Below are 21,684 nucleotides of genomic sequence, written 5' to 3' on the forward strand. Positions count from 1 at the left end.
ACATTGTCTGACCTAGAGTAATCATTCCATAGATATTTATAAATAAGTAAAATATGCCAAATAATGTATGTTTGTTAAAAACATTCTCTTATTATGCAATGCCAAGTAAAGTTAAAAATAAATTACTGCAATAATTAAAATAGTACTTGGCTCTCTGTTTTTATTTCAAAATTTTTTGCATACACATAGGATTCCAAATACAGAATCAGGATAGATGGACTGATTCATTGAATTGTAATAAACATAGACACTGAGCTTTTAGATGTTCACATTCTTAAATAATACAAAGGTATGGGGTTTTTTTGCTTTTTTTAGTGTTTATTTAGTGGCTAAATACTTTGATCACTTTTTATAAGTCAGAATGGTATTTTTTTTTTTTTTTTGGTTTTTACGAGACAGGGCTTCTCTGTATTGTTTTGGAGGCTGTCGGTCCAGCCCGGCCTCGAACTCACAGAGATCTGCCTGCCTCTGCCTCCCGAGTGCTGGGATTAAAGGTGTGAGCCACCACTGCCTGGCCAGAATGGTAAATTTTTACACTTGAATAAACACATAGTAAGTAAAGAAACGAGGAATTATTGTATAGAGAGGATAGTGTGCAGTTCAGTGAGGAAAGGCAAATTAATCTTTTATTAGCAACAAGAAATAGGATAGAGATGGTAACTACTGCAACAGTAGTTACAGTGGGGAGGAAAAGAAATTTATTGAGGTTCCTGTGAATGTATTGGAGACTATATATTTTACACAAGTGATTTATTTTTTAATTAATTTTTATTTAAATTAAAAACAATCTTATTATACATACCAATCCCAGTTCCCTCTTCCTCCCATCCTCCCATACTCCGGATCAAGGCCCATCCCACACTCCCATCCACTCCTCAGGGAGCCTGAGGCCTCCATGGGGCATCATCAAAGTCTGTCACATCATCTGGAGCAGAACCAGTTCCCCCCACCCCCCATCTATCTAGGCTGGAAGAATGTCTCTCCATAGGGAATGGGCTCCAAAAGCCCATTCGTGCACTAGAGATAAATACTGGTTCCACTGCCAGAGGCCCCATAGGCAGCCCAGGCCCCCCAACTGATACCCACTTTCAGGGGGCCTGGTTTGGTCTCATTCAGGATCCCCAGCTGTTTCTGTGGGTTTACCCAGCATGGTCCTGACCCCTTTGCTGATCATTTCTCCCTAGCTACAACTGAATTCCAGGATTTCGGCTCAGTATTTAGCTGTGAATCTCTGCTCAGTGCTTAGATCTCTGCTTCTGCTTCCATCAGCTACTGGATAGGCTCTATGATGCATTTAAGGAAGCCATTAATCTCATTATAAGGGAAGGTCATTTAAGGTAGTCTCTCCACTATTGCTTAGATTCTTAGTTGGGGTCATTTTTTTAGATCCCTGGAGATTTTCCCTAGCGCCAGATTTCTCACTAAACCCACAATAGTTTCCTCTATTTTGGTATCTCTTTTCTTGCTCTTCTTCTCTGTTCTTGCCCCAACTCAACGTTCCTGATCCCTCATGTTCTCCTCCCCTCTGTCCCTTTCCCCTCTTCTTTCTCCTCCCTCCCTCTCCCCCTCCCCCTGTGTTCCCAATTTTCTCAGAAGATCTTGTCCCTTTCCCCTTCTCCAGGTGTCCATGATGTCTCTCTTAGGGTCCTCCTTGTTTCCTAGCTTCTCTGGGGTTGTGGATTGTAGGCTAGTTATTCTTTGCTCTATTTTTAATATCCATTTATGAGTGAGTACATACCATGTTTTTCTTTTTGTGTTGGGGTTGCCTCACTCAGTATGGTTTCTTCTAGTTCCATCAATTTGCCTTTGTATTTCAAGATTTCGTTGGTTTTTTTCCTGCTGAGTAGTACTCCATTGTGTAAATGTACCACATTTTCTTTATCCATTTTTCAGCTGAGGGGGACCTAGGTTGCTTCCAGGTTCTGGCTATTACAAATAATGCTTCAATGAACATATTTGAACATATGTTCTTGTGGTATGAATGTCCTGTGGGTATATGCCTATGAGTGGAATTGCTGAATCTTGAGGTAGACTGATTCCCATTTTCATTAGAAACTGCCATACTTATTTCCAAAGTGGCTATACCAATTTCATTGCATTCCCACCAGCAATGAAGGAGTGTTCCACTTTCTCCAATCCTCTCCAGCATAAACTGTGATTTTGGTGTTTTTTATTTTAGCCATTCTGACAGGTGTTTTGATTTGCATTTCCCTGATGGCTAAGCATGTTGAGCAATTTCTTAAGTGCCTTTCAGCTATTTGAGATTTGCATTTGTGGTTCGGTGGTAGAATTCTCACCTGCCACACCACATGAGTGATTTCTATAGATTTTGGTTAAATTCTTAGCCATAACTTACTAAGGAGAATGTTAATATACAACTTCATGTATCTCTGGGATGTCTAGGAAAATAGAATCATGCTATCAGGAAATAATAATTCCAGGAATAAGCACTGAAAGACTGTAACAGAATTATGAAAAGAATAAAACTATACTTGGTTTATTGCTACTGGTAGAATAATCAAAGAATCTTATTTATTCTGGCAATTTATGCTGATGAGCTTTTAAACAGGCTCATATACAACCCACTTCATAGTTTAACAAAAATGGTTACTGTGAATAGGGCAGCAATGAACATGGTTGAGCAAGTGTCTTTGTGGTAGAATGAAGTGTCTTATATACCTAAGAATAATATAGCTAGATCTTGAGATAGATAAATCCCCATCTTCTTGAAGAACCGCCACAGGGATTTCCACAGTAGCTATACAAGTTTGCACTCCTACCAGCAATGGAGGGTGTACCCCTTGTTGCACATCCTCATCAGCATGAACCTATATTATCAATCTTAGCCATTCTGACAAATACAAGATGAAATCTCTAAGTAATTTTGATTTTATTTTTCTGGTGGTTAAGGATGTTGAATATTTCTTTAAGTGTTTCTGGGTCATTTGATTTTCCTCTATCGAGAATTCTCTATTTAGATCTGTACCCCATTTTTTAATTGGGTTATTTGTTTTCATGATATCTAGTTGTTTGAGTTCTTCATATATTTTGATCCTAGTGCCTGTGCAAATGGTGTTCTATTCAGAAAAACTTTTTCTGTGCCAATTAGTTCAGGTTATCCTCCACTTTCCCTTTTATTAAATTCAATGTATCTGGTTTTATGTTGAGGTTTTGGTTCCATTTGGAGTTGATTTTTGTGCAAGGTGATAAGTATGTATCTATTTGCATTCTTCAATATGTAGTCATCCAGTATGACTAACACCATTTGTTGAAGATGTTGACATCAACAACCACAGGATCATCTCATTATATGCAGAAAAGGTCTTCAAAAGATTCCAACACTACCTCATGATAAAAGTCCTAAAGAGATTAAGGATGCAAGGCACACACTAAAAGAATAAAGGCAGTTTACAACAAGCCCACCGGCAATATCAACTGTCTGGTTCTTCAATTCCATTAATCAGCATGTCTGTGTTTGTGCTGATATGTTATGTTATGTTACTATAGTTCTGTAGTACACCTTGATATCAATGATGGCGAGACCTCTAGCAGTTCTTATATTATTCAGGATTGTTTCAGTTAACCAGTGGGATTTTTAAAAAAATGTCCATGTGAAGTTGAGAATTGTCCTTTAAAGATCTGTAAAATATTGTGTTGGAATTTTGATGGGGATTGCATTGAATCTGGAAATTGCTTTTGGTAGGATGGTCATTTTACTATGCTAATCCTACGAATCTGTGAGCATGGGAGATCTTTCTATTTTCTGATAGCTTCTTCAATTTCTTTCTTCAGTGACTTGAGGTTATGATCATAAAAGTCTTTGCTTGATTAGAGTTACCCAAGATATTATTATTTGAGACCATTGTGAAATGTGTTGTTTGCCTGATTTCCTTTGCATTCTTTTGTCAACTGAATATAGAAAGGTTACTGATTTTGGTGAGATAATTTTTTACCCAGTGACTTTGATGGAAGTGTTTATCAGCTATAGGAGTTCTCTAGTAGAATTTTTAGGGTCACTTACATATAATATCATATCATATTCATTTCGTTCCTATTTGTATCCTTTTGATCTCCTTCATCTGTCTATTGTACTAGCTGACTTCAAGTACTATATTGAATACGTATGGAGAGAGCTGACAACCTTGTTTTGTTTCTGATTTTAATAGAATTATTTTGAGTTTTTCTACATTTAAGTTGATATTTGCTGTGGGTTTGTTGTAAAATGCCTTTATTGCTTTTAGTATATACCTTGCATCCTGAATCTAGGACTTTTATCATTAAGTAATGCTGGGATATTTTTTGAAGGCTTTTTCTGCATATAATGAGATGATCCTGTGATTGTTGTTTTTCAGTTTGTTTAGAGACACTTGCTCAACCAAGTTCATTGCTGCTCTATTAATAATAGCCAGAAATTGTAAACAGCTTAAATGCCCTCCAGATATCTTTAAGAATAGATAAATGTGGTACATTTACACAAGGGAGTATTACTCAGCTGTCAAAAACTGACATCATGAAAGTTGCAGGCAAATGGATGTAACTAGAAAAAGTCATCCTGAATGAGGCATCCCAAACCCAGAAAGATAAATACGGTTTGTATTCACTTAAATGTGGAAATGTGGATATTAGCTATTAAATCAACAATAACCAAGCTATAATCTGTATAAGTACAGAGGGAGATATAGATTAAGGGACGAGAGGAAATAGATCTTGATAGGAAAGGTAAATAGATTAGATAATTATAGATGGATGGGAGCCTTAAATGAGAAGATCAAGTAGGGGAGGTGGAGAGAAAAGATTGTTGTGGGAGGGAATACAGTGAGATACAGCTAAAATTAAGGGACATTTGGGGGTAGAATGGAAGCCTAATACAGTAGGAACACACACACACACACACACACACACACACACACACACACACACACACACAAAGACTATCTAAATGAAATCACCCAAAAATTGAGGAAGACTGGCTATCTCTTGTTATTAAATGAAGTTTCTATTATTTGAGTTGTTGGCGAAAGTGGTCCCATTGGAACAGCCATTGGATTCTTGGTCTTTTCATCAGGAAACAACCATTATCGAGGAGACTATAGCCTGTAAGGCAGCATAGTAAATCATATATATATACATATATATATATATCACTATCATCACTGATATTTGAATATTAGTTGTGTCAAATATGACCAGCTGCGATTCTGTCTCCCCCATTATTTGGCAATTTCATTTAGATTTCCTTTATATATGTATATGCAGCAAAATATTTCCCTTAATACTTTTGTTTAATGAAGAGCTTGAAGAGATTGCTCTTTTACAATTATTGTTTAAATGAAATATCTTCCATAGGTTTATGTTCTTGAACACTGGGTCCTCATCTAATGCTGCTACTTTTGGACATCTGTGGAACTTTTTCAGGGACTATCTTGAAGATATAGCTCTTTGGGATGGGGAACTTTAAAACTAGCTAGGCACTTTTCATTTCATCTTTAGCTCTCTGTTTCCTGACTCACCAACACATGAGGAGCTTCTGTCATGAACTCCACTGATCATCAACTCAGCCGTGACTTCCTTGTCATGAAGGACTGAAAAATTATGAGCCAAAACGACTCCTTCCCTCTTAAATTGCCTCTGACGCTAAGAGAGAAGTAATAGATACAATTACCACCTTCACTGAAGAAAAGGAGACACATGGGCCCCATGGATTACTTTTTGAATACAGATGTCTTGACACAAAACTACCAACACAGCATCTCTATAAGTAAATCATGATAGCTGAAAATGTACTTCCAAACTAGGGAATTTTTTTGTGTAGTCAGGATTATGAATGACAGGGCTGAGACTTTCCCAAGAAAACAGGGGTTGAAGCAGACTCTACGTCAGGTGGGTTATTGGCCAGTTCTTAACAATTTCTGTACTGTCTTACTAGAAATTCAAAGTCTATGCAATTAAATAGCAATCACTTTTATTGACTTTGTTTTTTTCCACATTCTGTTGTTAAACTATAGTGTGGGTTTACTTTTCCACTTATGACTATTTATTTAGGAGCTTATGATTACTGAATTTTCCACTGACATTACAGTGCTAATGTCATAGTAAAATGTAGCCAAACAGTCTCACTACCAAAGATACAAGTTTGTAGCATGAATGTGTATGTGTCTGACTTTGGGAGTTCATAACCAATGGTCAGAAAACACTCATAGATTGGTGATAGAAGTTTTATAGGAGAAGCTGTCTGAACACAGGGAAAGCCAGCAAGTAAACTGACACTGTTTACAAACAAGTACTTTTCCAATTCAAATGTCCACATTAGTTTCCTAGAGTCTTATTAAATCATAGATAATAATTTAGGATTGTGGTGATATATTATTTATGATTTAATAAAGCTTGCCTAAGGGTTAAAAATGCAAAGCTAGCCACAAGCCATAGAGGTCAGGCTGTGGTGATACACACCTTTAATCCCAGGACTCAGAAGACAGGCAGATGGATCTCTGTTAGTTCAAAGACACACTGAGCTACAAGAAATTGATCCAGTGCTAAAGAGAGACAGCTCACACAAAGGTGATCTCAGCACTTGGGATCACACACCTTTAATCCCAGCACTAGGGAGGTATAAAAGGAGGAAGCAAATGATCTCATGTGGAGATTTGTTTTCCAGACAGGGAAAGCTATTGTCTCTGAGGATATGTGGAGCCAGGATCATCCTTTAAGTCTGAGGTAGAGGTAGGAGCTAGCGACTGACTGCTTTACTTATCTGACCATCAGTTTGGACCTCAATATCTAGCTCTGGGTTTTTATTTTTCATGTTACATAGGATTGCTGGTTTGAACTCACAAGTTTCCAACCCTTTCTTAGCTCTCACATGATGCAAAGTATGTTGGGTATTGATGTAGTAATATATAGTACAAGAAAGCTGTAGAAGAACTCATCCTTAGAAAAATTAAGCATAGCATTGGGAGTGAGGGGCAAACATTTTTTCATAGATAGGTACATTGACTGAGGCAAAAAAGTTGCAGAGGACACTCAGGTATACATCTGAAATAAAGAAAGACATGCAGTAGAAAGAAATCAATACAAAGAATCTATTATTTACTATGGGATAGGGAAAGCTGATTAAGTGAAACTAGAATTAAACATTGCCTAGAATTAAGTTAAACATGCAGCCATGACAGCAATGTGCCATTGGAAATATTCAGTATGTTAGATCAAGTGAGCTAATACTAGGTCAACATTGTTAGAACTAACTGAGTGAGACAGGACAGTGACATACTGGATGCTGGTACACTTGGAATGTGCGCCCATGATCCCAACGAATGTATCCTAGGGAGCAAAGGGTCTAGCTTAGATGACAGTGCTCTGGTAATTGCTGTGGTCATCACATCTTTATCTGCCAAGTAATAACACTGGACACTGAAAAGACTTGCAGAAATGAGGCAAATGGTAATTGTGAGATCATAATGTTATTTAGCTAATTACATTTGAGAAAAGGAGACTAAGAATAATTTTATGGATGAAATTGCACCAGAAAAGATGAAATAACCAGAGACTAGGCTGACATTTTAATGAGGTAGGAATGTAATGAACCTGTATCTCCAGGAGCATATTTTATATTTAGATCTGCAATGGTTTCAAGTAGGAATAAATACAATTTTATAAACCCACACTGAGTCTCCTGTCCCATTAAGTGCTGTAAAAACAGCAGTGGTTACAAAAACAGGGTTTACTTTTTTCACCCAGAAAACTTAGTCTGTGGTTGTAATAACTTGGTACCTTATAGCTCCTTGCATCCTTCAAGGAGAGTCAAGGCTCTAAAACATGATTGGAAGATAAATCAAGAAGAGATCTTTTATTAAGTAAGGTACCTATACTGACTCACCATCCATATGGAAGAAATCAATTATTGTAAGGATTGCATCAAAATAGACAAGGGTCACCTTCTGAGGCCAGCAGGGAGGCCAGGTTGTGATAACAGAGACATCTGAAGCTCAAATAATCCTCTGTATCAGCTAGTTTTCTATTACTCTGATAAAAATACCATGACCAAGATTTAGAGAAAACAAGTTAATTTGGTTTATGGTTCCTGAGGGCTAAGAGTCCATCATGGTGATAAGGCACAGCAGTTAGAGCAGGAAACTGAGAGATCACATCTTCAACCACAAACACAAAGCAGAAAGAGAACCAGAAGTGGGATGAGATGATGAACCCGAAGGTGGCCCTCAGAGACGTATTTTCTCCAGCAAGGCTGCACCACCTCCCAAACAGCACTGCTGACTGAAAACCAAGTGTTCAAACATCCAAGCCTGTGGGTACATTTCTCATTCAAACCCCTATATCCTCTAACCCCAACAAGGTTCTCATGGCTCAGCTCCTGCCAATCATGGTCAAGAGTGGTTGCAAGCGTTTCTAAAAGAAACCAAGATTTTGAATTTTATTACAAATTGCCTTTTCAAAAGAAAAACATCAAGCAAATGGAATCTTAAAAACCTCACTATCCCAAGTAAAATTACCCCACTGGGATGAACACCGAGCTGGTGAACACTAGGCTATACTTTCATGAAGTATGAAGAGGGACCATGGTCTGGCTTGCCTTTTCTCTGCAAGACTTCCAGTCCTTAAAAAATGTTCTATGCTGTTTATTCTAAAATGTTCTAACACCTTTCCCTCAGTAGAATGAAATGCCTACTAAGTCAGGGACCTGTTTGCTTAGAGTTTTATCCTCAAAACCTTGACTATGTGTGGTACAAAGGAAACACTGAATAAGTAGTTTCTGGGTGAATAATGAGTGATTGATTCATGCCTCAATCCAAATAATCTGAGCATGACTGTGCTGTGACACAGGATCCTGATTCCAGGATATGATGTCTAACTCTAAATAGTTAATGAGGCTTCTTTGGGCCAAGTCTGTCTCTATCTGGATATTTAAATAATAAAATACCCCTAATCTTTCACCTTGCACATCTGGATTTTGTTTTTTGATTTTTCAAGACAGGGTTTCTCTGTATTACTCTGGAGCCTTTCCTGGCACCCTGTAGACCAGGCTGGCCTCGAACTCACAGAGATTCACTTTCCTCTGCCTCCCGAGTGCTGGGGATTAAAGGCGTGTGCCACCAACGCCCGGCTGAATTTTTTTTTAGTTATCAAAAGAAATGGGAAAATAAATACACATTGATCCATTGATCTGTGGTGTATACTCTGCTATGATCATGACAACAGATGCTTTTTGTCTGAAAGCAGTATAAACAAGAACCTGCATTGAGGAAGAACAGCGCATATGCTAATTCAGCAGTGGGTATACAGTGATACCCTGAGATGCTATAGAATATTAGCAATCCTCCATTCTCTAAGAATTTTGCACAATGCATATGGGACTAGGGGAAAACAGACAAACAAAAAAAAACTTTCAAAGGCACATTTAGTTCTTGCTGACAAAAAAAATGAGCTTAAACTCAGCAATAAAAGAAAGGAAGCATTATGACTGCCTATAGAGATGGAATCCTTTGCCTAATAAAATAATTCATTCTACAGTGCTTACACAAAACAGTTAGATGACACATGTTTTATATTACATGCTGCCTTAAGAAAATATCTATTCCATGTGCACAGCTTAGTTAAAATCAAGCCTTGAGTTCCACATGCAAGTCTCTTCCTCTACCTTCTCGGTTTTTAGACAGAAGTACAATTTAAGTGAGAAAAGACATATATATATATATATATATATATATATATATATATATATATGTATGTATGTATGTGTGTGTGTATGTAATATTTATTGAACAGTTAAGACTTTTTATAAAAGCACTTACTTAGAAAATGATAAATTTTTGTATTTCAACAAGACATCATCATGGAGGGTAAGAAATTTTTCAAGGGCTGTCGCCTTGATTTGTGTTAATAGTTCTGGTTCTGGTCTTCTAGGGGTGCTGCATCAGAGTGATACTCTTGAATAGTTTCTAGAACAGGCTGTAAGCAAGTCAGCAAAGTCGGTTTATCTTTGTTCCATGAATGCTGCTTTCTGTTGGGAAAATAGTGGCGGCAGGGTTACCTAGAAATGAGGCAGTAGCCAAGTTCTCTAGGTGATGATACAAGGTATGGGAAATTGGAAAGGGTCACATTTATCTCATGTTGGACAGATGAGTTAGCCAACAATGCTTTGCTCCCCAGTCTTCCTAGGAGCTGTGTCTTTCTCGTCAGCCACTTTACTCCTTTGCTTCCTTTCTCCTTCCACTTTCCCTGGGACTTGTAAGGATCATAGACTCAGGCATGAAAGGATGATGTTAGTCCTAGTGGTGTGGAATTTTTTTCTTCCCTAAATGTAGGGGAAAAACAAACAAGAAAATGCCCTCCCCTAGCTGGGCGGTGGTGGCACACTTTAATTTCAGCACTAGGGAGGCAGAGGCAGGTGGATCTCTGTGAGTTCGAGAACAGGCTGGTCTATAAGAGCTAGTTCTAGGACAGCCTCCAAAGCCACAGGGAAACCCTGTCTCGAAAAACAAAACAAACAAACAAACAAACAAAACCACCTCCCCATTTGTACTTTTAATGTGTATGGCAATCCAGACAAAAACTAGAATATTCATGAAGGCGGGCCACTTCTTGGGCAATCCAAAGCATTTGGGGGTTTTAGTGTCTTATAAGAAAGAGACACTGTTTTACCAAGGTCAAATAAATAATCTCAGAGATGCCTGTAGTAGGGATTCATATCCTAGTATTGCAGACCTTGGTCTCTGTAGAGACAATGATAGTGATCAATTTAAACCCCAGCTAGGATAAATAAACCAGGAGGACCGAGGTCTCAAGCCAGTGTTCTATCTCTCTGTATGTTACACTCAGTTCAGCAGGGATACCTGAGAATTTGGAATGATCAGGGAGTCTTGAGGACTTCCCACTGGCTGAGAGGGATGCTTCCTGAGCTCCAGAGCCCCCTCCCCTCCCAAGATTTCTTGTCTCTACCCCTTGCACTTTATGAAAACTGGAGTTTTATTCTAAAGGGGAAAAGGTGAATACTGTATTTTTAAATCATCTGGCCCCAGTATAGACCAGTTAATGGGAGGTTTGACCAAAGGGTGAAAAGCCCTAATACATACACACATTATATATATATATATGTATATATATATATGCACTCTTATTTACATATCAATCCCCCCATTCCCTCGCATTTCCATCCCCCCATGCTCCCAAGGCACCCCCAACCACTCCCCAGGGATAGTGAGGGACCATCAGAGACCATCTTATCATTTGGGGGAGGGCCCAGGCCCTCCTTTCCATATCTGGGCTGCAATAGTATCCCTCCATAGGGAATGGGCTCCCAAAGTCCATTTGTGCTTTGGGGATAAACACTGGCTACACTGTTAGAGGTCCCATAGACTGCCCTGGCCTATCTGGCACCCACATTCAGAGGGCTTGGTTTGGTCCAATGCTGGTTCCCCAGCTTTACGACTAGAAAGACCTATACTTGATCCTACTTTTTGCACACACTAAGAGAAACAGGATCCAGGAGGAAGCTTTGAGATACACAAATGGATTAGTTGCTCAAAAATCCCATTAACCGTTAACCATTTACTCAGCCTGCTGACTGTCCTAGATAAGGAACACATTTCTCATGATTAAAATATCTCAACAGGGAACCATAGATGTGACCTGGTGATGGAGTGTCTCTAAACATGAATAAAATCTGGTATTGTTAACAATACAATAAGAACAAAGAGGCTATCAAAGAAAGGAAGAAAATTCTGCCCTATTTCTTACCAGGCTAGATGAGTCCTTTAGAAAATAGAGGTTATCTCAGCACACCACCTTCTACTGTTTATCACTCAAAAGGTAGAAAAAGTATAACCTTAAGTCTGCATAACAAACCTCATATTTCAGTGTTTTTGTTTCTACTGAGCATCTAATTAAGCCTGCCAGTGATTAGTTTAGGTTCTCTGTCTTTTGATCTAGTTTTCTATTTAGTTCTAGGAAGTGTCATATCTTTAGAAATGTGGGTTTTAGATTAAGGATTGCTTAATGCTGTAGAGGAAATAATCACATCAAATGTCTAACTAAAAACCTGGAAACCTGTGGCCCCAAACTTTAGAGGCCACTGGGCATTCAGTCCTCTTAGCTTCTGGGGTCAAAGAGGACACAGCTTATAGCCAGACAGCACTGCCTGCTCAGGACTCTCTGGCTTCACCAGGATGATAAACATAAATTAAAACCATAAAGATCTTTGATGGGCACATCTAATTTTATATATGTCCATATGTATACATGTGTTGTCTACATGTGGAAATGTTTTTGTATCATTTATATGGTACCAATTACTTTATAAATGAGTGGTTACATTAAAATTGTTAAATTAAGTCAAGTTTCTTTTAACTCTCAATGGGAGTTTTAGAGTAGTCTCCCCAGATTAAGCTTAGCCAAGAGTCCCAAATATGTCAATCAAGGAGACCAGCTTATGTTTCTAGATTTTCCTGAAACATGTAGCTATCCAGCATGCTCACAAACTACAGCACCTACAAAAAATACTTGTCAAAGATATACACATCGTTTGATGTTTGATGACACCTTGATGGTCAGAGGCCTGCTCTATGCTAGCTAAAATAACTAAAATATTATTATTTGAAACATGGTTTTTCCCTTCTGAGTCATCACTGCCTTTAAAAGATCTTAAATGCAGGCTGCTTATACCTGAGAACTGTTTAAGAGTTAAAAATTCACTTCAAGAAGTGGCTCGGAAGTTAAGGGCATTCACTACTCAGCAGAGGACCAGCTTTGGTTCTCAGCACCCATGTGACAGCTCACAACCACCTGTGACTCCAGGCTCCGGGACTCTATGCCCTCCTCAGGCCTCCCTAGGCTCCTGAACGTGCATAATGATCTTTTGAAAGATCATTAAAGACCCTCTTCAAACAATAAAAACAGTCTTAAGTGCATACATAAATCATATTTATAAATATATCAGTAGTCGTAGCATTGCTTTATGCTTTCGTTTTCTTCATGATTACTTTTAGCACAGTTGGTAAAATATAAACTTGGTGATTATAATCTCATACTATTTTTTAAATCTATTCTACCAAGAATTCATAACAAGAATTCTTCTTTGAATTCTTTGTGTTATATACTTAATATATAACCACAATATATATATTTTTTCAAGGCTATTCACCCTTGAGAACAAGGTAGGATGATTCTGCTGGTATAATATAGCATCATGGCTTTCCTGGTTCTTAGGCTTTGGGGGACCATTGAATGGTACCATGCTGTTATTCTTGTTTAGACTTTGTGTTTTTAACTTCCTTGAAAAATTGAAGTCTTTTGAGATAGAGCAGTTATAGAATAAAATCTTTGTGATACAGGGATTCCAATTCCCATATAGCAGATCCAAAGAGTCCATCTAGTCAATAGTTAGATGAGAGAGAGAGAGAGAGACAGAGAGAGAGAGAGAGAGAGAGAGAGAGAGAGAGAGAGAGAGAGAGAGAGAGAGAGAGAGAGAGAGAGAGAGCTTTATGGTCATTTTAAGGTTTAAGGCAAGGTCACCACATCTAAACAGCAAGAAGCAAACAGAAGTAGATATCATTCTTCAATTCTCCGGGAGATTTCTGGAACCACAGCTCTCAGGAATGAATTGAGGCAAGACAATAAAAATGGCAGTACAAATGACCTTACAAAAATGGCAATAAATTTAATATGTGAAAGAAATAATTTTGCAGAGACATATGCCCCACCTTTACAAATGTATGAAGCATACCAAGAAAGTTGACATTGTGCAAATAACCCACAACAGTCCCGGTCTTTTGTAGAGGCCCACTGAGCCTCTGACTTTACTCTCTGCTCTGGACCACTTTCCAATCCTTGGAAGTGTACTATTTCTTAATAATCCATTTTTTTCTATAACTGTGTGTTTCTGCTAAGATCTGAATTCTAGAAAAAAGAATCAAGCATCCTGGCAGCAGCCTTCCCTAGTCCACCCATGCCCACTGAAACCTAAACTAAGATGGTGGGCTACTGATCTTTACATTTTTCTGCCTAGAACTCAGTTAAACATGAAAGATAAACCAGTTTGGAGGTAGTAAATGTTCCCTACTGATGAAACCCTAAAACCAGGCTACAAATCCATAACCCCCAAGAGGCTAGATAACAAGAATAGCTCAAAGAGGGATGCATAGATTTCCCTGGGAAGGGGAAATAGAAGAGATATCTTGGGTAAACTGGGAGTAGGGGAGGGTGGGATCATGAGGGATCAGGTTGGGCAGGTTGAGGGCAAATCAGAGGGGTAGAGTAATGAAAAAGATGTCATGAGGGCATTTCTGGGCTGGGGAGAACCCTGGTGCCAGGGAAACCCCCAGGAATCCACAAGGATGACCCCAGATAAGACTCCTAGCAATAATGGAGAGGGTGTTAGAACTAGCCATCTCCTGTAATCAGTCTGGTGACTACCCTAACTGTCATCAGACAGTCTTCATCCAATAACTGATGGAAGCAGATCCGTAGCCAAGCACTGGATGAGCTCCAGGAGTCCCGTTGAAGAGAGGGAGGAGGGATTGTACAAGCCACTGGTGTCAAGGTCATGATGGGGGAACCCACAAGGACAACAGACCCGAGTTTATGGGAGTTCACAGACTCTGAACCAAGAGCTACAGAGCCTGTATGGGACCTACCTAGGCCCTCTGCATTTGTGACAGTTGTGTAGCTTGGTCTGTTTGTGGGGTTCCTAACACTGGGGTCAGGACCTGTCTCTGGTGCTTGAGCTGGCTTTTGGAAACCTGTTCCTCATGCTGGGTTGCCTTGTCCAGTCTTAATGCAGGAGGAGCTTGGTTTTGCCTTAACTTGATGTGTCATGCTTTGCTGAGCCCACGTGAGGCCTACCCCTTTTGGAATGAGGATGGAGGAGGAGTGGATGGGGAAGAGGTAGATGGGAGGTGGGGGGAGGGGACTGGAGGAGAGGAGGGAGGGAAAACTGTGGCCCACATGTAAAATAAATGAAAAAACTTAATAATAAAAAAGTAATTCTAATCCAAAACATTCCTTCCCTTGTTAACATAGATGGCAATATTCTCAGCAGAAAGAAAGAGGTGGGGGGGGGAGAATAAGGAACAAGGGTTCATAAAAGGAAGATTATTTGGAGATAAACAACATCTAAAACTTAGAGTGTGACTATTTTATCTTGTATTTAGAAAAACAAGAGATCTAACTAATGATAACTTGGCTTTAGGGTTCCCTCAGTAGTCATAGCTTTCTAATGAAGAATGTTGCCATGTGTATGATACAGCAGCAATGCTCTGTGGCAGAAGAAAACCACCTGTGTGTGAGTATAGCCCCACATTCCTACTATCATCACAAACCAGCATACATTGAACAACAAGGGGCTTTTATTCTTTTTCCTACAAGGTTAATTCAAGAACTAGCTAAACACAAATGATTGTACTTAGTAAACTCCCAAAGTAATGTGCAATGTAAGCATTTATTTTTTCTTAAAGCTTCTCTTAATGCCCAACTGTGGAACTATTGCCAAAGCAATTCAGGGTATCTAGTAGTTAGCGATTCCAGCTCAGATACGTGGACCACAGTTGAAGCAGTCTCACAGTCTCACTCAACAACTGAGACATTGCGGCCTGAATAGCCCTGCTCCTCATATGAAACAAGAACAATAATCTCATCTACCTTTTAGGAAGTGAATAGGGAAAACATGCCGTGCAAATTATAACACACAGTCACTTAAAAATATGAGCAGTTCCTGAAAACCAAGGCTATAACCACAAATAAATGACTGTCTTGAGTGACTGTCATCCAAACCAAGCAACCAGCACCTTGAAGAATTCAGCTGTATCTCTGCTTTGCAAGAGATCATCCAAGCCATTCTCGTTGATGGTTTAAGCCCCAGCAGAGAGGGACGAATTGGGTCATGAAGTTCTCACCCGAGTATCCAGTTGTTCCCTACTTGGCACTCACGCAGCCTGGGAGAGAGGCCAGAGTCTATGGAGGCAAGAACTGACGAGAGGAGCTTGGCTCCATCTGTGATGATGAATCTGGGGGAGCACTCTGATGGATAAGGGTTTTCAGATGCACCCTGTTGTGGGGAGTAGTGCCCACACTCCTGTAACTCTTCCTCAGCTAGGCTTTGTAAAAACAAAACAAAAACCAAAAAACCAAATTTATTGGTTCCCCAGAGTGAACTTTTGCAGAATCTTGTCTGTGTCTTAAACTGGGACCTTAGAAGAAGGGATAGACATTAGTTAATCTCTCTGGGAAGGAATTTTAGGAACAAATTAGGAACAATGATGCAGGAAAGGAAAAGGAGGGGATTTGGTAGGAATTCTGAAAGAAGTTGGTTGAAAGCATCTGCCATGAAAAGTCTTTAGAAACAAGAGCAAGAGGCCCATTCTGAGTCCCTGACTCTGAATGAAGAAAATGCATTGTTCTTATCCCAAGGAATATAGCTAGTACCCATATTAACTATTACATAATTACCTATGGCCCAGTGAAGCTCTTGAACATAATTTTTAAAGGATCATCACAGTACATTTGATAGCACAAAAAATTTACTTGTGACAATGGTACATACACATCACACAAGAAGGACTTGACATGCAAATAACATCATCTCAAAATGGAGCACAGTTGGATTCTTGGGGGATGCAGGTCATGGAAGGGATGGGTGATAGATCTCAAATGTTGAGACTGCACTTGAGAAATTCTGGACTGGGCAGCTTCAATAGTTTCTGGGCTCAGGCACATTCCATTATGAGTGGAAGGGATTATAATGGAATGACATGGATGGTTTCTTATAATCAGAAAAGCACACTGACCTTCACACTACACAGGTGCAGCAGCATAATGAACCACCACGTGTATGCGCATCAATTCCTGGGAAAGAGTCCAACGAGGTTAACTTAGCTTGTATCCCAAGCAAAGAAAAACAGTGACATTACCCACACACAGGACCATGCCCCACTCCCACCAACATCCTTTGCTTAGAAAAGAAAAACATGTAAAAGGGGAAAAGTCACATAACAATTGTAATTATTTTTGACTAAATAGGTAAAATATTACAAATAACATTATGCCACAAATAATTTGATATTTAATTTTAACACATAACTTTAATAACTAAAAAATAAGAAATTATGTTTTCTCTTTCCAATAAACAAAGAGTTGGTCTCTTGGGGGTCTACAAGAGAGAAGTTTTGTCTGCCTAATCCTTTAATAAAATTACATAACAGAATCCTCAGATATGTGCTATGCACAAATATTACTCATCACAAAGGAATTGTGTGTATGATTAAACTGCTAAACATATCGTGAATTTCATCTCAGCACCTTTACATATTTAGGTATCTACTCAGATATAAAAGATTAAATATGAAGTATTGTCCCCTTATAGGGATTTTCCAGTGTAGTCCTATCACCACAAAAGTCCAGAGTCCAGTGTCCTAGTTAGTTTAATTGTTAACAGCCTAGAATCATGTGATAAGGGGTCCTCAGTCAAGGAACTGATCAGATTAGATTGTAGAACATGTCTGTGGGGGAACTGAATTAATTGTTAGGAGGGTACCATTCCCGGGCATGGGTCCTGGACTGTGTAAGAAAACCAGCTGTGCCAGAGCCTATGAACAAGGCTGCAAATGGTATTCCTTTATTGTTTTCATACCAAGTTCCTGCTTGAGTTCTTGCCATGAATTCTCTTAATAATGGACTATAACCTTAACTGAAGTAAACCCATTCCTTCCCTGAGTTGCTGTGGATCAGAGCATTTTATCAGAGCAACATAAGTAAAGTGAAAACAACTATTAAGTTATGTAGGGGGACTCAGACCACTGTGGGCCACATCATGCCCTAGACAGGTAGTCCTAAGCTGTTTAAGAAAGTTAGTTAAACTTGAGCTTACCAGCGAGGCAGCAAACAATATCCTCTATGTTTTCTGCTTCAGGTTCCTACTTGAGTTCCTGACATTACTTCCTTAAATTACAGAATTAGAATGGCCCACATAAGCTTACATATTTGAATGATTAGTAACCAGAGAGTGAAACTGTTTGAGGAGGATTAGTAGGTGTGGCCTTATTGGCGTAGATATGGCCTTGTTGGAGGAGGTGTGTCACTGGGGATTGGCTTTGAGGTTTCAAAAGCCAATGTCAGGACCAGCATCACTATCTTTGATTGCTGCCTGTGGATCACGTTATAAAGCTCTCAGCTTTTGTTCTAATATCACACTTATCGGCTTCCGTTTTGGATGGTCATAGAATAACTCTCTGAAACTGAAAAAAATTCCCCAGTTAAATGATAAGAATTGCCTTTGTCATGGTATCTCATGACAAAAGAGTTGGTCATGGGGGAACAGGAAGGTTGAGTGGGGGGGTAGAATAGGGGGAAGAGGGAATCATAGGTTAGAAGACAGATCTGGCACCAGTGTGACCTTTAGTGATCTAAAGGGATGACACCAATTGGCAAGCTAAGCAATAGTGGAGAGACCACCTCGAATGCCCATTCCTGATAATGATCTTGATGTCTATAACCATCCTGGAGCCTTCATCCTGTGACGGATGGAAGCAGAGGCAAACACCCACAGTTAAACACTGAACTGAAACCAAGGAACCCAGTGACACAGAAAGAGGAGCAATGAACAAATTGGCAAAGAATGGGCTGGCAAAACCAGCAGAGACAGCTGATCTGAACAGGGGAGAGCTCTTGGACCCCAGACCGACAGCTGGGAGGCCAGCATGGGACTGATCCGGACCCCCTGAGTGTGAGAGTCAGTGAGGAGGCCTGGGCAACCTATGGGGCTCTGAGCAGTGGATCAGTATTTATCCCTTGCATACAAACAGACATCGTGTGTCCATAGCACAAAGAGGGATGCTCTCTCAGCCTGGACTCTTAGGGGAGTGCCTTGACCCTGCCCTGAGTGAAATAACAGACTCTAGATATCCCCTATGTGGAAGGAATTGGCAATAGGGTGGGAAGCTGGGGGGGGGATGATGGGGGGTGCGGGAGGAGAGGAGGGAGAGGGAACTGGGATTGACATGTAAACAAGCTATTTAAAATTAAAATAATAAAAAAATCTAAAAAAATAGAACAATAACTAAGGCAGATTATAACTGGTTAGCTTAAATAAACCCATTTCCCTCCTAAAATGCTTTTGGTTAGATTGTTTTATCATAGCAACAGAAGATAAAATATAACATTTGTACTATTTTGTTGGAAGATTATGGAAATATTTGGAGCTCTGACCTGGAAAAGTCATTGAGTACAGTGTGTGTGTGTGTGTGTGTGTGTGTGTGTGTGTGTGTGTGTGTGTTTAAAAACCCTTGTAACTGGACTTGAGGGTGTTTGTGTGATTTATTGGTGCAGAATCTGTGATAAGCTGGGACTGGAGAATCAGTTGCAATTAAGAGATCAACACATTGAGGTGAAATCTGTGCTTCATTGGGAAAATAGAAAAGTTATTCCTCAAGCTGAGCACCCAGATACTATGGTCTTAGGGGCCAGGACTACATTTTGAGATGGCAGCATAGCAAATAGTATTAAAGAGTTGCCCAGGTCATACTGATTTTAAAGGTATGAGGGGGTCATGGAGATCAGCTGGGGCTTGGCAAGGTGTAACAACATTCAAGTCTTTGTAAATCGGTCAGGGAAAGTCATTAGTGAAGATACAGCATCAGTTGCAATGGAAACCTAGGATATTGGAGATCCATGACAATGAGATACCTGCCTAGGGCTGTTGTAATGTCTCAAGTAGAGCTGGCCTACCCCTGTGAGAAGAGCTATGTGTGCTGCAGAGGGAGGAGCTGGAGAAGTGGGGCTGCTCAAGCCCCTTAGGAGTCAGAAAACCACACAATAATTCCTAGATGCCGGACGTCTTGCCATAGGATTTAGATCTGCACTGCTGAATTTTGGGTTTGTTTTGATCTGATTGCTTTAATGCCCCATTTGGAATAACAAGTATGCAGCTTTTAAAAAATTAATTTACGAGAATCCAGGTTGGCAGACTGGATTTTTAAAGAGACCTTAGATTTTTTTTTCATTTCCTCCCTCTTTTTAAATTCATATATTTATTTTACATCCTGGTTGCAGCCTCTGCCCTCTTCCACTTCCGATCTGAGACCTTGGATTTTTAAAGTGGTAGAATTCTTTAAAAATTTAGTATGATATTGACATGAGATCTTGCATGAATGGTTATGGATTAAATTGATGTGTTTGTGTGTCAGGTTAGCTTTAATTGTCCTAGTTATCTTTAGTTGCCAACTTGACATAATTTAGAATCATCCGAGAAGGTATTCCCATTTTAGAGATCACCTGGCTTAGACTGACTTGAGGACATGTCGCTGAGGCAGGGAACTTTCTTGATTATTAATAAATACAGGATGGCCCAGTGAACTGTTGGTAGCATCCTCCCATGGGCAGATCGTCCTGAGTTACATAAGAAAGCTAGCTAAGTTTGAACTTTGAGCAAGCCAGCAAGTAGTATTTCTCCCCAGTTTCTGCTTCAAGTTCCTTATTGAGCTCTAGCCTTAACTTCCCTCAGTGGTGGACTGTAACCTGTAACTGAAATGAGCATCCCTCCCCATTACTTTTAGTAACAGAGAGATGCTAGTAATAGAAAAATGCTTATGAAATCTATAAGAACTTTTAATCTAGGTATCATTCTGGTTCAAGAGTTTTCATTTTAATTGAATGACCCCTTTTCCCCTTGAAGTCAAAGTTAAATTAAAGTTAATCAAAATAGCTTATTCCAGAAAAAGAATAAAAAAGCATCATATGATGTCAACATCCTAAAACTCTGGTGAAATTTGAAGCTTTGCTGACAATTGAGTTTGTGTATAAATGATCTGATCAGGGAAAATGGGAAAAGAGGGCAGCTCTTTAGGGAGGGGAGAGGGAGATAAACACAGAAGATGGAGGGATGGGGGTAATAACAATTAAGATGTCTGAAAAGGTCATAAGGAATCATACCATTAACTATATAAAAACTATAATACATGTAATTCCATATATTAATATACATATATAGTTTTACAAGAACTAAAGATCACCTAGCAAATCACAAACACCAGATATTAGAAGCCCTTTGAGTTGTTGGTCAGGAATGTCCAAGAGACTCCCAAAGCATACTGCCTACTTCTGTTGCTCCCTAGAGATAGATGGTAAGTTCCTATTGCTGAAGACACCATGCACTTTGAGACAGGGATTAGAGGCCGGATCTGGAACTGACCTAAATGCCTCCTCCCTGAGGACTAGCTGTCATTAGTACTAGAAGGCACCATGCAAGTTTCCAAAGAACAGGGGCAACTGACCTACCCAGCTATGATGTTTATGAATCAGACCAATGATCAGTATGCTACAATAGCCCTATGGGTTCAGTAAAGGCATGCATACCTTGTGGTAACCAATGGCGGTCTAATTGGAATTAAGACCTACCCAACAACAAGAGGGGAAACTGGACATCTAGCTAACTATTCAGTGCTAATGAATTCACCTCTACTTTACCAATCCTACACAATCTCTTGAATTTGTCTTTATATCCACAGATAAGTGTACTCTTTACCCCCTTTCAAAGAAACATCTCTTTACAACAGACAGAGACTACTGCAGAAATCCACAACCAACCAAAATACAGAGATATGAAGCCCAGTCCTAATATATCTACAAAACACTCCCACACCTAAATCTCAAGGAACATTGTGGAAGAGGGGGCACAAATACCATAAG

At 39.4% G+C, this 21,684-nt stretch overlaps 1 protein-coding gene across 7 annotated transcripts in view; it reads right to left on the reverse strand.

Annotated features, from left to right (window-relative positions):
* The window catches only part of Hecw1 (HECT, C2 and WW domain containing E3 ubiquitin protein ligase 1), a 279,382-nt gene that overhangs the window by 175,828 nt on the left and 81,870 nt on the right, over window positions 1-21,684 (reverse strand). For 2 of the 7 annotated variants that reach the window (XM_040755619.1, XM_040755620.1), the window contains exon 2: window positions 16,791-16,848. The exons of the other annotated variants lie outside the window; for them this stretch is intronic. In XM_040755619.1, the coding sequence (XP_040611553.1) occupies window positions 16,791-16,817 (27 nt within the window). In that variant the 5' untranslated portion in view covers window positions 16,818-16,848. The remainder of the gene's footprint in view (window positions 1-16,790; window positions 16,849-21,684) is intronic. 7 annotated transcript variants of the gene reach the window in all.

The sequence above is a fragment of the Mesocricetus auratus genome, unplaced genomic scaffold (genome assembly GCF_017639785.1).
Source record: "Mesocricetus auratus isolate SY011 unplaced genomic scaffold, BCM_Maur_2.0 Super-Scaffold_100013, whole genome shotgun sequence".
NCBI lineage: Eukaryota > Metazoa > Chordata > Mammalia > Rodentia > Cricetidae > Mesocricetus > Mesocricetus auratus.